Consider the following 13,490-nt stretch of genomic DNA (forward strand, 5'->3'; position numbering starts at 1 on the left):
ATTATCTAAACCATCTTGCCTCAGAGTTGACACTGGTACAGTCTGAAGTATAAAGAGGGCCTTTCAGAAACTAAGTGGTCCATTAGGTCAAAACTGACCATACATTGCACTTTTCTAGCCAAAAGGAAGGACATAATGCTCAGACTCACACACCAGGATTGGCGAACAAGCCAGGATCAGCAAGCCTGTCACGATCAGCTGCTCTGGGTTTCAGTCCGTGTTCTGAGGAATACGTGAACCCTGAGCTCACTGCCTTCATTCATCTGGGAAGTTTTCTTTAAAGATTTTGGGGCTTGGATGGAGGAACACTGACCTGGATAGCTCCTCCGTCCTCTCCCCATCCATCCCTGGGATGGTTTCTCCGTAGAATTTGACAACTGTCCAATATGATTCTGATTGTGACTGATATAAGCCTGACTATTCCTTGACTGGCCCAACTTCCTCTATGAGGTTAGTGTTCTGGCCTTGGCTTTCCAGAAACCCATTGGTCTACCTTCACAGTGCCAAAGGAAGAACAACCATTTGGGGATGAGTGCTGTTTATATGTTAAGTCTAAACAGGACCAGTGACTGACCTTTCTTCTCTACCTGTTTACTATCTGGGTAGCTGTGGGTGGAAACAGGGATCTCTTGAAACAACACGCTGGATCTGGTCAGTCTATGAGCAGGCAATTTACATAATTTATTTAATTATGAGAGCTATGCATGATATATTATTACCTGGCAGGAGTTCCCTCAAATGCTTTATCAGCAGCTTCTCCCAGTATTTCAGCTTTTAGGTAGTACAGCATCCGAACTCTCAAAAGCACCCTATGACAGATGAACACATTAACACAGTACTCTGGAACCTAAGACCGAGAACACATTACCAAATCTAGATACGGAAATGAATAAGCATTCCTGAGTAGTATGAAGGGGTATACCAGAATACACCAAAGAATAAGACACCAGGTATCAATGCCAGACATTACTAGGATCACCCCTTCGCCAACCAAGAAAACAAATCACTTTCTCATTTTCTTGCTAGACCATTCTGCTAGGCGTAAGTCAAGACAGAGATATTCAACGACACCTCCCTTACCCCCATCTTTTCACGTGGCCACAAGGACCACAGAGGTAGAGTTGGCTTCTGAGAGGCTAGTCAGCAAGTTAACTAGTTACAGAAGACTGAATCTGTTTAAATGGTGGTATTTTCAGGCAGTTTTAGTCATTCATGGTGAGATGAATACTTAAAGGGCAAGTGTTTATATTTTTACGGCAGTAAGTCTTTTCCTGAGGTCTACACTCACTTTGATTCTGCAGAGGCTGCACTTAGGCTCCATAGCAACGTACCAGTTGTGTTTCAGACAAAGCAATTAAGTGTATGTTAGTCAACTACTACAAGCTACACTATACCATGCTTTATGTTGTAAAGTATATAGTGAAGCAAATGATTCAATCATGTGCTACAGGCACCTAGAAGTCCACTGCGAAATGAGGCCAACCACAAAGGGCCACAACAGAGAAACTGACAGCTGAGGCCCAGGCTAAATATACACAAACCCAGGATGAAAGTATGGAGAGGTGCAGTGGAGAACACCACTGCTGAAGAAATGCTTCATAATCAAGCTAAGCAGCAAAGCGGTCAGGAGGGAACACTTGCAGTTCACTCATAATATCAGTCAAGAGTGGAGGTCAGACACTGAGGGAAGAGCCTATGTACAATGGCAGTACTCATAGAAGAACTGACTTCCAGATAACTTGAGTGACAAGAGGGATCACATATATTATGGACAATATCCATCATTTTAAGGAAGAAAAAGCAAGTTATATGTTTACATATGCCAGCATTACAGGGTTCTCTGAAGAAGCAGGCTGATGGGCTGTCTCTGGGAAAGGAAATGGGAGGAAAAACTATTTTGACACACACACAAAAATTGTCATATGTATGATCTATTCAAAAGAATGCAACTTAGAGGTTTTTAAATAAAGCATACTTTCTATTAGATCTGAGTTGAGTAGAAAATGGTCCTGTGGCCTGGCTCAGAAGCAGAGAGAGGATGTTCTGACCGGTTCTGGAAAGCTGGGTTAGGAGCCTCTGGGTACAGAATGTACTGCAGGAGTAAAGATTGCTGAAGGAGGTGGGGGAGGGGTGTGAAGAGAGTGCAGACACAGTTTAGAATCAAAATCCCCTCTCCTCTTTCCAGAGCTTGCATGGGGTGTGAAAGGATGTCCCTGTGGATATCCCAAAAATCTGAGCTGTGTGAGCAGGGCTAACTTTGGGAAATAGAAGGGGCTAACTCACTTGTTGCAATGCTGTTTGAGGTGTTTCTTGTATCCATCATCATGTAAGACCACCTCAGGGTTGCAGGTAGCTAGCCAGTCTGCATTCTTCAGTTCTGGGAGTAAGAGCTGGTTTTTTGTCTTTTTTCCTTTCCTCCCTCTGGGGACTGGGGCAGACAACCCTGAAATGGAGAGATAATGATACAGGATAAGCCAAAAGGGCTTTACCATGGGCATTAAATCTGGGCTTTGTGCAGAAAAAGCATGGTGGGCCCCTGGTGACAGACTTATCCTCAAGTCCACAGAAAGCAAAGTTGTCAGGAAGATTTAATGAATGCTCTGTGAGACTCAGGGAGGAATAACCCAGCCTGTCCCGTTTGGGCTCTTGTGGTCTAGTAGGAAGGAGGAGAAGACTTGAAGGGAAGCTTTGGTTAAGGATAGAGAAGTACAAAAGACAAACAATGCCAGAAGTGACAAGTACAGAATGGTGAATGAAAAAAGTGAGCCATAGAAGATGAGGTGAGTCCCCAGTTCAGGGAGACTCCTGATGGACTCAGGTAAGTGAGCAAGGCCACATGTAGGAAATGGCAAGAGAGTCCAATTGCCCTTATAATACAACAACACAGGCAGCAATGACCCAAGAGAACTCACAGCAAAGCTATTTCATCTCTTACCTGAGTGGTTCTGGAGGGTCTGAGCTTGTCCGTCTTTGGAAGGTGTGATTAGTTCCCAAATAAAACTCTTGATCTTTTCATCTCCTTTGTAATGCTTGACACAGTACACCAATAGGGCCCGGCAAATCATTTCCATGTCTTTCTCATTCAGGTGCCACTTGAATCGTCCATGAGTCAGGATGTCCTTCCACCGGCCCCAGCTGATGGTAAGCATACAGAAGGTGTTGGAGGAAGGGCCACAGACACCCCCTCCACACAGCGGGAATTAAAGAGACAAGATGTTCCTCATCCTCTTACAAGTGTATTAGTTACCCCAACAGTTTTGTCCTGAAAGGCCTGTAACTCTGACTGCATGCCACTTGTCTCTAAGGCATCCTGCATCCAGATCATGTGTCTGTTAGACTGCTAAGTCATGATGGTGCAAATTTCTGGGGGCAGAGGATAAGTTTGGAATTGAAGAAGAGCAGCTGCAGTAACCACTGCATAACTATGCCTTAACTGCAACGTTTGTTGCTCTGACTCCTCATAATACATTCCTGGATGGGAGAGGAAATCAGTACCGGGCAGCAAATTGGTATCAGAGATTTGCTGTGACATTCATTTATTTGAGAAGATCACAGTAGGTCTATATCACAGCAACATAGCACAATAATGAGGGGAATTCTGGTACTAAGCACAGTTTTCTTTTGCTCCTGCAGATTTCATTAGCTGGCACCCAGAGGGAGCTAAAAGTTCACTGCACAAATCTTAGGGACTTAAAAAAAAAAGTGGGAAAATAACAGCACCTCCCTTCCCACTAAGCAGAGGCAGTACCTACCCAAAGATGAGTAGGTTCTTCTCTACCCGGAAGCACTCGGCACGGAGGTAGCGCCTGGCTTTGTCATTGAGGCGCCTGGATCTTGTGGGCCTTTCGTCTGAGTCACTGTCTAACTCTGAGAACTCCATAAGCTCGTCCTCCTCAAAGGAGTTGTAGTGTTTGGTCTGCTTCCTCACACGTGGCCGGTCAATCACTAAGCTTTCCTGAAATGGAGAAGACTGTGGGGAGGAGGCCCCTCTTCTCTTTACAGCACCCTGCTGCCATTCCTCAGGGGACATCTGAGGTAGAACCACCCCATGTCAGTCCCTGGCAGGGAAAGCTCTTTGCAGTACACCCGCTGTCTCTATGACCACAAACAGAACAAGCACAGGGGATTCTTTCTCAGGGACTTCGAGCTATTGTTTCTTGGTCCCCAGTGCTGTCTATCATCATCTGCTGTTTCTGCCATCATTCTAGCAAGTAAAGACCCCATGTGCCCAAAGTGGCAGAATGCTGTTTCCAAGAAAGACTGGAGTGGGAAGCCCCTGCTGTTCTGTCCAGCATGGAGAGAACAGTCTGAGCTCCAGAGACAGGATAGGGGAAAGGATTCCATCTACTCAGAAACTTCCTGAAGAAAATGCACCCTGCTGCTTTCATTATCCACCCCCTTTAGTTGTATCTACTAATCTTTTGCTAAAAGACAAAATTCCTAGTTCAGGAATCTCATTTCAGTGGCTCCCCTGAACACACCAATTGCTTCTTCTCTAGTCCCACTATTTCTGCCCCTTATCCAGTCTTCCTACATGTCTTCCGAAGGCCAGATGAAACTCCAATACTTTTCCACACAATCCAGACAGTGAATTTCTAGCATCACCCTGCTCAGTGACCTTGCTTATTACTATGGGATGCTGCCATTGCTTTTTGCTGCCTATAGGACAGGACCTTGTTCTCTCCCACCACTGTCCTGCCCAAACAGTGGCTTGATTAAGAGACTCTTTATGGTACTACAAGCAGGCAACTATTGGAGCTCAGAATCTTAACAGAAGAGAAACATTCCAGTTGAAGAAAAGAAGCCAGGATAAGCAACCACCCACACTTACAACAACTACAACAGAAAAGTTACATGAGTTCTTACTGATTTTACTAAATTATAAGAAGGAACTGTCTCCCACAGAATACAACCTACCCTTGAAGAAAAACAGGAAGAAAGGCTAAGGACTCATCTTGAAGTGAGGCAATGGGCTAAGGGACAGGGGAAGAGGAACTAGCATTTTATGGGTATCTCACAGCTGGCCAGGTATCAGTGCCAGTCATAGGCACAATATGACTATGACTCTGCCACTGGGGCTTCAACATTTCCTTTTTCACTTGTATGGGTAAAGTCAAGAGTGTTGTATAAAGGCACAGTCTAGTAGTTTTATTCTGGCACCCATGGTCTCTCTCATGTACAAAATGGAAAAACTCAAGACACTGAAAGAAAAAAATGGAGGTAAAGCCAGCAGGTGTTTTCTTTCATTCTTCCTTTGGATTACTAAGAGGAAAGGTTGCTTTTAGAGAAGTATTAAATCTGGGATCAACTTATTTACAAGTTGCATCTCTAATTGCATTTTTCTAACTTCTTGGATGCCCAGCAGACTGTGTATTACATTAGTTACTGTAAAGGTCTACCAATTAACATTTATCAAGGGCTGTCTATGTGCCACCATTTTTAAAGTACATTGCAACAGCATTTCATCAAGACTCAGGAGTAAATAGTGACCTGAGCTATGCAGGCACAGTCCCATGCAATCCCAGTTAACTGTTCAGTGGGACAGAATAAGTCGTACCTTTTCATTATTTGCTTCAGTGTCTAATTCAGCTATTTTAGCCCATTTCTGCCAAAAATTAGGATCATCCAAGGAAATATCTGTTCTGTTTCCTGAAGCGACAAAACTAGCCTGTGAAGGAGACAAAAGTTAACAAACTGGGTTTGAACAAAATACAAACAAAACTAATTCCAAATGCACCAGAAACACAAAAGCCATTCAAGTCAAAACAAAAAACCCTAACAGTACTTCCAAAATCTCAAAACGATTCAATTTTCCCTCTTTTAAAGACTGAGTAAGGAAATAAAAATTTCCATCATTTTCCTAAAACTTAAAAGTTTCAGAGTAAAAAGACAATCCCTTTAGACAATAGCAATGCAATATTATTACCTGGTATGTAGCTGTCTTCAAGAGCAGTATTTATTTGCTCATTTTCTTTTTTGATACAAAGTATAACCAAGCACACTCTAGGCTGCCTTTAAACTTGCAATTCTCTTGCTTTGTCAGTATATTGAAAGATGGAATTATATGTCTGCACTTAAACACACACACACACACACACACACACACACACACACACACACACACACACACACACACTGAACATGCATGCACACCACACCCATGTTGAAAAGATGGTACTGGCCGGGCGTTGGTGGCGCACGCCTTTAATCCCAGCACTCGGGAGGCAGAGGCAGGCGGATCACTGTGAGTTCAAGACCAGCCTGGTCTACCGAGCGAGTTCCAGGACAGCCTCCAAAACCACAGGGAAACCCTGTCTCGAAAAACCAAAAAAAAAGAAAAAGAAAAAAGAAAAAAAAGATTGTACTGGGTTGATATGAGGTGTTGAATGAGATGCAGATTACCTATACTTCCCCTACTGTACACAAAATGTTCTCTTGAACAAGTCTTGACCTGACACAGGAGACTGACCACAACAGGTCATAAAGTTCCATGGGAATTAGCAGAGCCTGCTGCCATGACAACCTAACAGTAATTGCAGGTTCTAAACCCAGTGACCTAAACAACAGAGGAAGGTGGTCCTGAGGTAATAAGCTGGGACTCTATCCATGTAAGCTGGGCAGTGGAGGCGCACACCTTTAATCCCAACATTCGGGAGGCAGAGGCAGGCGATCTCTGTGAGTTTGAGGCCGGGCTGGACCGACAGCCTCCAAAACAATACAGAGAAACCCTGTCTCGTAAAACCAAAAAAAACAAAAAAAAACAAAAAAACTGTATCCACGTGAAGTGAAAATATCTGCTTGAATTTGAGGAATGGATGGATGGTACAGTTGAGGTCCATTCTCCAGATGTCCACTCAATGGTTCTGGGGCAGATCTTGTAAAGAATAGACACAACAATGTATAGACTAGTGTCTATCTGTCCCTGGCCCTAGCTCCTCTTCCTCAGTCTGTGACTCCAAGTGTCTACACTGTCAAGAGACTGCATTTGGAAGAACAGAAGCCTCCTTAACAAGCTAAAAGAATAAACAGTGATCCTTTCCCTTCCACCCAAATGACTATGGGGAAGAGGTCATGTACCTTGGCAAAAGTGGACCCTTTCCCCTCCGACTGGATGGTGATGGTGTGGGTTCTTCTTTGCAGAATCTGATCTATGTCTTCTTCACAGAACTTGGAGCCTTCATCTTCCTCATCCATTAAGGCCCCATAAGCACCTTTCCGGAGCAAGTCCTCCACTTCCATTTTTGAGAGCTGCTGTACCTGAAAAGGTTACCAAAGTGGAAATGCACAGGAGAAAAACAGCTTCAAATGTGGTTCTCATGATTCAGGATACATCTCCTCTAGTAACAGCACACATCAGAAAGATAACCCAGAAATAACAAGCTCAGATGAAAGTGACCTAGCTACTTTGCAGGGGAGGCAGGCAGGCAACTGTCTATAGGGAGCTCAGTAGTAAAGCCTAACACACAAGCCAAAGGCCTAACATTCTTCAGGACACTGGCTATCATCAAACGTCATAAGCTATTAAAGTTATGTACCACTAAAGAGGATATACTTAACATCTTATTTTAGTTTGAACTTTTATCTTTAGAGCCTCCAGATGTACCACATGAGATGAGAAAAAATGATTTATTCATTATTAAATAAATACATTTGTATTGGAAATGACATCATTCCTTAACTTAAAAAAACAAAAAACAAAAAAAAGGATCCTGTACCAAGTGTGATCTTTTAACCACTTGTTGAAAACAGGAAATGGAGTTCAAAACACCCTTTCCTGGTTCTAATTAACAATCTGGTTCTCTTTATTTCAATCACAAGAGGGAATTCCACAGCTCCCAGGAAGGGCAATTTGGAGTACTATAGTTACTAATACCCGCATAGCTACGGATATAGAACATCTGCACTGACGTTTTTAAACTCCATTTCTGAAGCTCTAATTCCAGAGATAAAGGAGACATGCTACTTTGTACTTAGGAAAATTAAAGAATTTTGGCAGTAATTCTTAACCCTCTCCAATCCAAAATTGCATTGCTACTTTTTTTTTTTTTGCAACTGGGTCTTAAGGTACCCAGGTTGGCCTTGAAAATTCCATGTGTAACTGGCCTTGATCACTGATCCTCTTGCCACACTTCCCAAGTGCTTGGATTATAAGAATGTTTATTGTGTCCAACTAGAAAAAATGACTTTAATTGCCATACTTCAAGCTAATTTGTTCATTTATTATTTACTATCACACATTGAACACCTTTAAGGTACTGTGCACCGCTTGGGGTCATGGAGACAGAGACAACACTAACCCCATTACATCAAGAAGCTCAAAGCAAAGTCAGTTTTGAGAGATGGCTCTGTGATTAAGAGCACTTGCTGCTCTTGAAGAGGCTTGGCTCCCAGCACCCATACGACATCTAACTATTTGTAACTCCCGTTATAGGAGATGGGAAACCTTTTCCTGGACTCTGTAGCCACCAAGGTACACACGCATACATTCAGGCAAAGTCTGGGGTATGAGATAAGTTAAGGTAACAAATAAGTTATAAAAATGTTAGGCCTTTGGCTCATATATATATAAAGAATGTTGAACCTACCAGTTCTGATGGGTGTGTTAAAATTTATTGCAATGTTATTATTGAGCAGTCCTACCACACAGCTGCTCCCAGACTGCCTTTATCCATTCAGAAAATGCAGGGACTACCTCCAAACTATTTCCTACGACAGGAGATCACCCAATTATGCTGTGGAGGACTGACTCAAAATGATGAAAAGGAACCCAGAAACAGCTTTCAGAAGAGGAAAAAAAAAATCCTGACAAGTGCTCCTTTCTTGTTTGTTTTTGAGACAGTCTCATTGTTCATCCCTGATTGGTTGGTACTCAGGGAGCCATCTGCCTGGTTCTGGGATCAAAGGCCCATGCTGCAGGACAGGTACGATGTACTCACTCCATTGGTGCTGCCCTTTCTGTTGATGTCCTGAAGGATAGCCTTGTCCAGGCCTAGCTTCAGGCTGGCCTTGTCAAACATTTCCCGCTCGTAGGAGTTTCGAGTAATTAGGCGATATACCTTCACAGCTTTGCTCTGGCCTATACGATGACATCGGGCCTGAGCCTAGGAAGGAGGGTCACACATTGTGTCACTATGCATACTCACATTTGCACACAAACACAATGACAGTAGCCCGTGTGGCAAGTGGTCAGTTGGTGTCATTTGCCATGTCTGGAGTCACTCATTTCTTTACCAACTGGTTCACCGACTATGATGTGGTAAAACAAAACAATGAGAAAGACGCAGCTGATCTCCCTCCTGGCTTGTGGTCGGCATGCAGCCATCTTGTGAGGGGCAAGTCACCTCAGGACACTATTCTACCTCTGGGAAATGCCTCAGAGGCAGTGGCACTGTTTTTCTTCCATTTTTAAATTTCACTAAAAAAATTCAAACATAGCCAAACCAGAGAAAAGCGTAGCAGACCCTTGTGGTTTCCTTTCTACCTCACTCCTACCCTCCCTAATGGTAAGGCAGCAAATCTTAGGCAGCACTCCTCATCTTCACATAGTTTAATACAGAATTCTAAAGGCAAGACACACCACCCCATCACCTCTACACCTAAAAACAATTCTGTCTCCCTCTTACCCCCACCTCCCCCAGCACTGCAGATTAAACAATGGTCCAACAAATGGCAGGCAGTGTTCTACCTCTAAGCTACACGCCCACCAAAGCAAAACAACTCCCACTGCCAACCAGCCTTTCAGCATTCCCACTCAGCTGTTAATGCTATGTGCTGGTTTTCTGTTTTCCCACCTTGCTTGCTATATTTGTGCTGTGTCTGAATGGGTGTTTTTGTCCTTTGTATTTCTTCTAAACTGAAGTTATACCTCGTGACCTGATTAGGCTAAGATCTAATTTTTGGCTACGTATCTCACAGATGGGCTTTCAAATTCCATCAAGAGGCACATGCCTGTCTTGTATGGACTTGAAGACCACTGCGTGTATCCATTTCTTTATTGGAGGTTATTATCACCTTCATTAATATTTTGGCTATCCTAATATACCATTATTAAAGAAAAGTTACACATTTGATTCTTTCTCTTCGTTTATTCAATTTCCAAAACAGTATCTTCTAAACTGATTAATAAGGTTTTTATTATTAGTTCTTTAAGGAACACAATGAAGCCATATGCTGCAATACAGTTGTTAGGTCTTACTGCACTGTAGTCATATGGCCAACAGGAGCCTCTGCAGATTGATGCATGAGCCTTTACAACACTGACCAGTAGACTATGGAAAAGACTCACTCTGTGGTATTAGGATGGAGGTATCAGTATGAATCAATAATCAGGGGTGTGTGTACACACACATTTTAAAAGAACACAAATATCTATGTATTTATGCCTACTAATTGTACCAAAGACCAAAAGCCTTTAACAGTTCCCTTGCTTTCAACATGTTCCACAGTTCTTTGTGGTATTTCCTGTATAAAATCAGATTCAACTATTCTTTAAAAAGGAATCCTGTTGTTTTTTTCCTTCAACAAGAAATGCTCACTCCTGCAATCAAGCAGAGAAGGGTGCCATTGACAGTGACCAGGAGGGATGGTCATGCCGTATGTGGGAAGCCTGCAGGTACCCCTGCAGAAATGATGTGCTCTGGCTCTCAAATGAGTGAAGACAGTGGCAAAAGAAAATGACAGCCTCAGAGTCCTATTTCTGTCTCATGGTCTTTCTTGTGACCCAGCATCTGGAACTGAATAGCAAGCAGTAGGACCCAGGGCTTAAATGCCAGGCTGTTAAAGGAGGCTAGCATCCCACTGAATGCGAGTTTGAAAGTCCAGGGGAACAGAAAAAAGGACAAGTCTAAGTTGAGATTCTTAGGTCTGGCTATCAGGTAATTACCCTGGTTAGAATCAGATCCTCCCCTAACTCTATAGCTGGAAATGACACCAGAATCCTTTAGCAGTGTTCCAGTAGCATGACAGCAGAAGCCCATTAAACACATTGTGATGGCTATTACTGGTTGTCAACTTGATTATATCTAGAATTAACTAAAACCCAAGCTACTAGGCATGCTTGTAAAATATTTTCTTAATTGAATCATATGAGGTACAAGACCTACTCTAAATCTGGGCAGTCCACCACATAAAAGGACATGGAAGAAAAGAGCTTTTGCTCACTCCTGCTGGCAAGTTAACTAACTTCCCATGTTACTTAATATTGACTCTATTAATTCTGCTCCTTTAGAGAACACTGACAAATATGCATGTATATCTATTACAGTCTCAAAAAAAAAAAAACCAAAAAGTACTACTACTACAACACAAGACAGCACTAACTACTGAAAACAGCGTAAGTATTTTTGATGGGAAAATTTTTTCAGTGGGATGTGTGTGTGTGTGTGTGTGGGGGGAAGAAATCCAAAACACACTGTGCTCCATGTAAGGAAAATAACAGTTGAGGTAGGCAGTCACACATGGCCATAATTCTAGCTACTGCCAGTTCAAGGCCAACCTAGGCAACTTAGCAAGATCCTGACTCCAAATAACAATTAAAAAGGGCTAGTGATGTAGTCAGCAGTAAAATATATGCCTAGGATGCATAAGGATAATATCCCTCCCTTACACAACACACACACACACACACACACACACACACACACACACACACACACACACGACCCTTAAAAGAGACTTCTACTGCAACTGTAACATTATCTGAACATCAAAATGAAGACACTAATGAATTATAACACACTGAATTAAGGAGCTCATGAATGCAAAAAAAAAATCAGAAAAAAAAACCCTTTGGAGCAGCATTTCAATTAATGAACATGCATCAAGCCAGGATGTCAGAGTATCAGAACTTTGTAAGCACCAAGTGACAACTGGTTCAGGAAAAGATAATTAACAGAAGTTAACACCACAAGTGAAACTTTGGCAAGAGCAGGCACTGTCCTAGTGTATTTCTCCAAAATAACTTATAAATTCCAAAGGGAAAAAGAACTCCTGAGTAGGGAAAACAAAGTGATCAAAGTGAACATGACCAGACCACTCATTTGTGTTTCTGATATCCTTCTCTGAGAAGAATATCAGAAACACAAATTTGGTACCCTGCCAATTCAACGGGGTACCAAATCTGAACTTATTCTCGAGCAAGCAATCTCAGTTAGAAGCAGTCTACAGAACAGCCAGCTTTCACTCAGTAAAACTTCAAAGAAAAAGAAACTTGAGGAGATGACCCAGATTAAAGGAGGCTAAAGAGTGAATGTAAGCATCAATTCTGGATTGGGAGAATGATAGTTACAGAAGAGCAGGAAAGAAATGACATACATTTCGATATGGACTAGATGGATGGCTAAAGAGTAATGCTCTTATCTTCTGATTCTGAGAATTACACTATGGTTATGAAAGAGAAGGCCCTTGTACATATGGAACAGAGACACAAGAGTTTAGAAAATAAAAGGGTTTACTGCCATACTCATTCTCAATTGAAATGTTTGTTTCAGAAAAAAAGAAAACTGAAAAACAGGCAAAAGTGATAAAGTAAATATGACAAAATGCAAACCTAGTTGTGAAATCTGGATAAAAGTCTATGAGAATTGAAAATAAAAAGTATGTAAAACAAAAAATGAATAAACATAGATACATAGAATTTCTTGCTGGGGACTATGCTATCTACCAAATACACAGAGAGACTCAATTGTTTATTTTGTTTTTGAATTTCAAGAATGGACTTTCCAGCTGGGTGTGGTATTACAACCATGTGAACCCAGCTCTTGGGAGGCAGAGACAGGAAGATTATGATTTCAAAGCCAATCTTTGCTCCATAAGGAATTTGAGGCCAGCCTGGGGTATATGAGACTTTGTAACAAAAAAAAAAGAAAAAAACCAACCAACTCACCAACCTGATGTGGAAGAATAGAACTAAACTAAGAAACTTCAGAAAATAATTTTTGTACTGTAACATTACAGATGAAATAATGAAATAACTTACTTTATATAAACAAATTTTTTCTTCTTCCTTTTTTTAAAAGTTAGAAGCAAGGTTGTTTCACATGTCAATCCCAGCCCCCTCTCCCTCCTCTCCTCCCCCTCCCTCCCCACCAGGGCTCCCAGTCCCCCACCCAATCTCCACTCTGACACCCAGGGAGAGTGAGGCCCTCCATGGTGGATCTCCAGAGTCTGTCATTTCATCCAGGGCAGGGCCTAGGCCCTCCCACAAGGGTCCAGGCTGAGAGAGCATCCCTCATTGTGGGATGGGCACTCAAAAGTCTATTTGTATGCCAGGGATAAATACTACCCAAGGCCCCATAGATTACCTAGGCCTCCTCACTGACACCCACATTCATGGGGTCTGGATAAGTCCCACGCTTTCTACACAGCTATCAATCTGGAGTCAAGAGCTTCAGCAAACATGATTGTTTTTTACAAAATATTGGTCAGTAATCATGGTATTATTTGATTTTTATGCCAGACGTGAGTGAATAAATATGCTGCTATGATGTGAC

The 13,490-nt window shown here is 42.3% G+C and overlaps 1 protein-coding gene across 4 annotated transcripts in view; it reads right to left on the reverse strand.

The window, feature by feature from the left end:
- The window catches only part of Chd6 (chromodomain helicase DNA binding protein 6), a 177,951-nt gene that overhangs the window by 42,506 nt on the left and 121,955 nt on the right, over positions 1–13,490 (reverse strand). For all 4 annotated transcript variants that reach the window (XM_040733013.1, XM_040733014.1, XM_040733015.1 and 1 more), the window contains 7 exons: positions 8,937–9,101; positions 7,078–7,257; positions 5,558–5,668; positions 3,753–3,955; positions 2,936–3,135; positions 2,284–2,443; positions 720–809 (listed from right to left, as the gene is read on the reverse strand). In XM_040733013.1, coding sequence (XP_040588947.1) covers positions 720–809; positions 2,284–2,443; positions 2,936–3,135; positions 3,753–3,955; positions 5,558–5,668; positions 7,078–7,257; positions 8,937–9,101 — 1,109 coding nt within the window. The remainder of the gene's footprint in view (positions 1–719; positions 810–2,283; positions 2,444–2,935; positions 3,136–3,752; positions 3,956–5,557; positions 5,669–7,077; positions 7,258–8,936; positions 9,102–13,490) is intronic.

The sequence above is a fragment of the Mesocricetus auratus genome, unplaced genomic scaffold (genome assembly GCF_017639785.1).
Source record: "Mesocricetus auratus isolate SY011 unplaced genomic scaffold, BCM_Maur_2.0 Super-Scaffold_100028, whole genome shotgun sequence".
Taxonomy (NCBI): domain Eukaryota; kingdom Metazoa; phylum Chordata; class Mammalia; order Rodentia; family Cricetidae; genus Mesocricetus; species Mesocricetus auratus.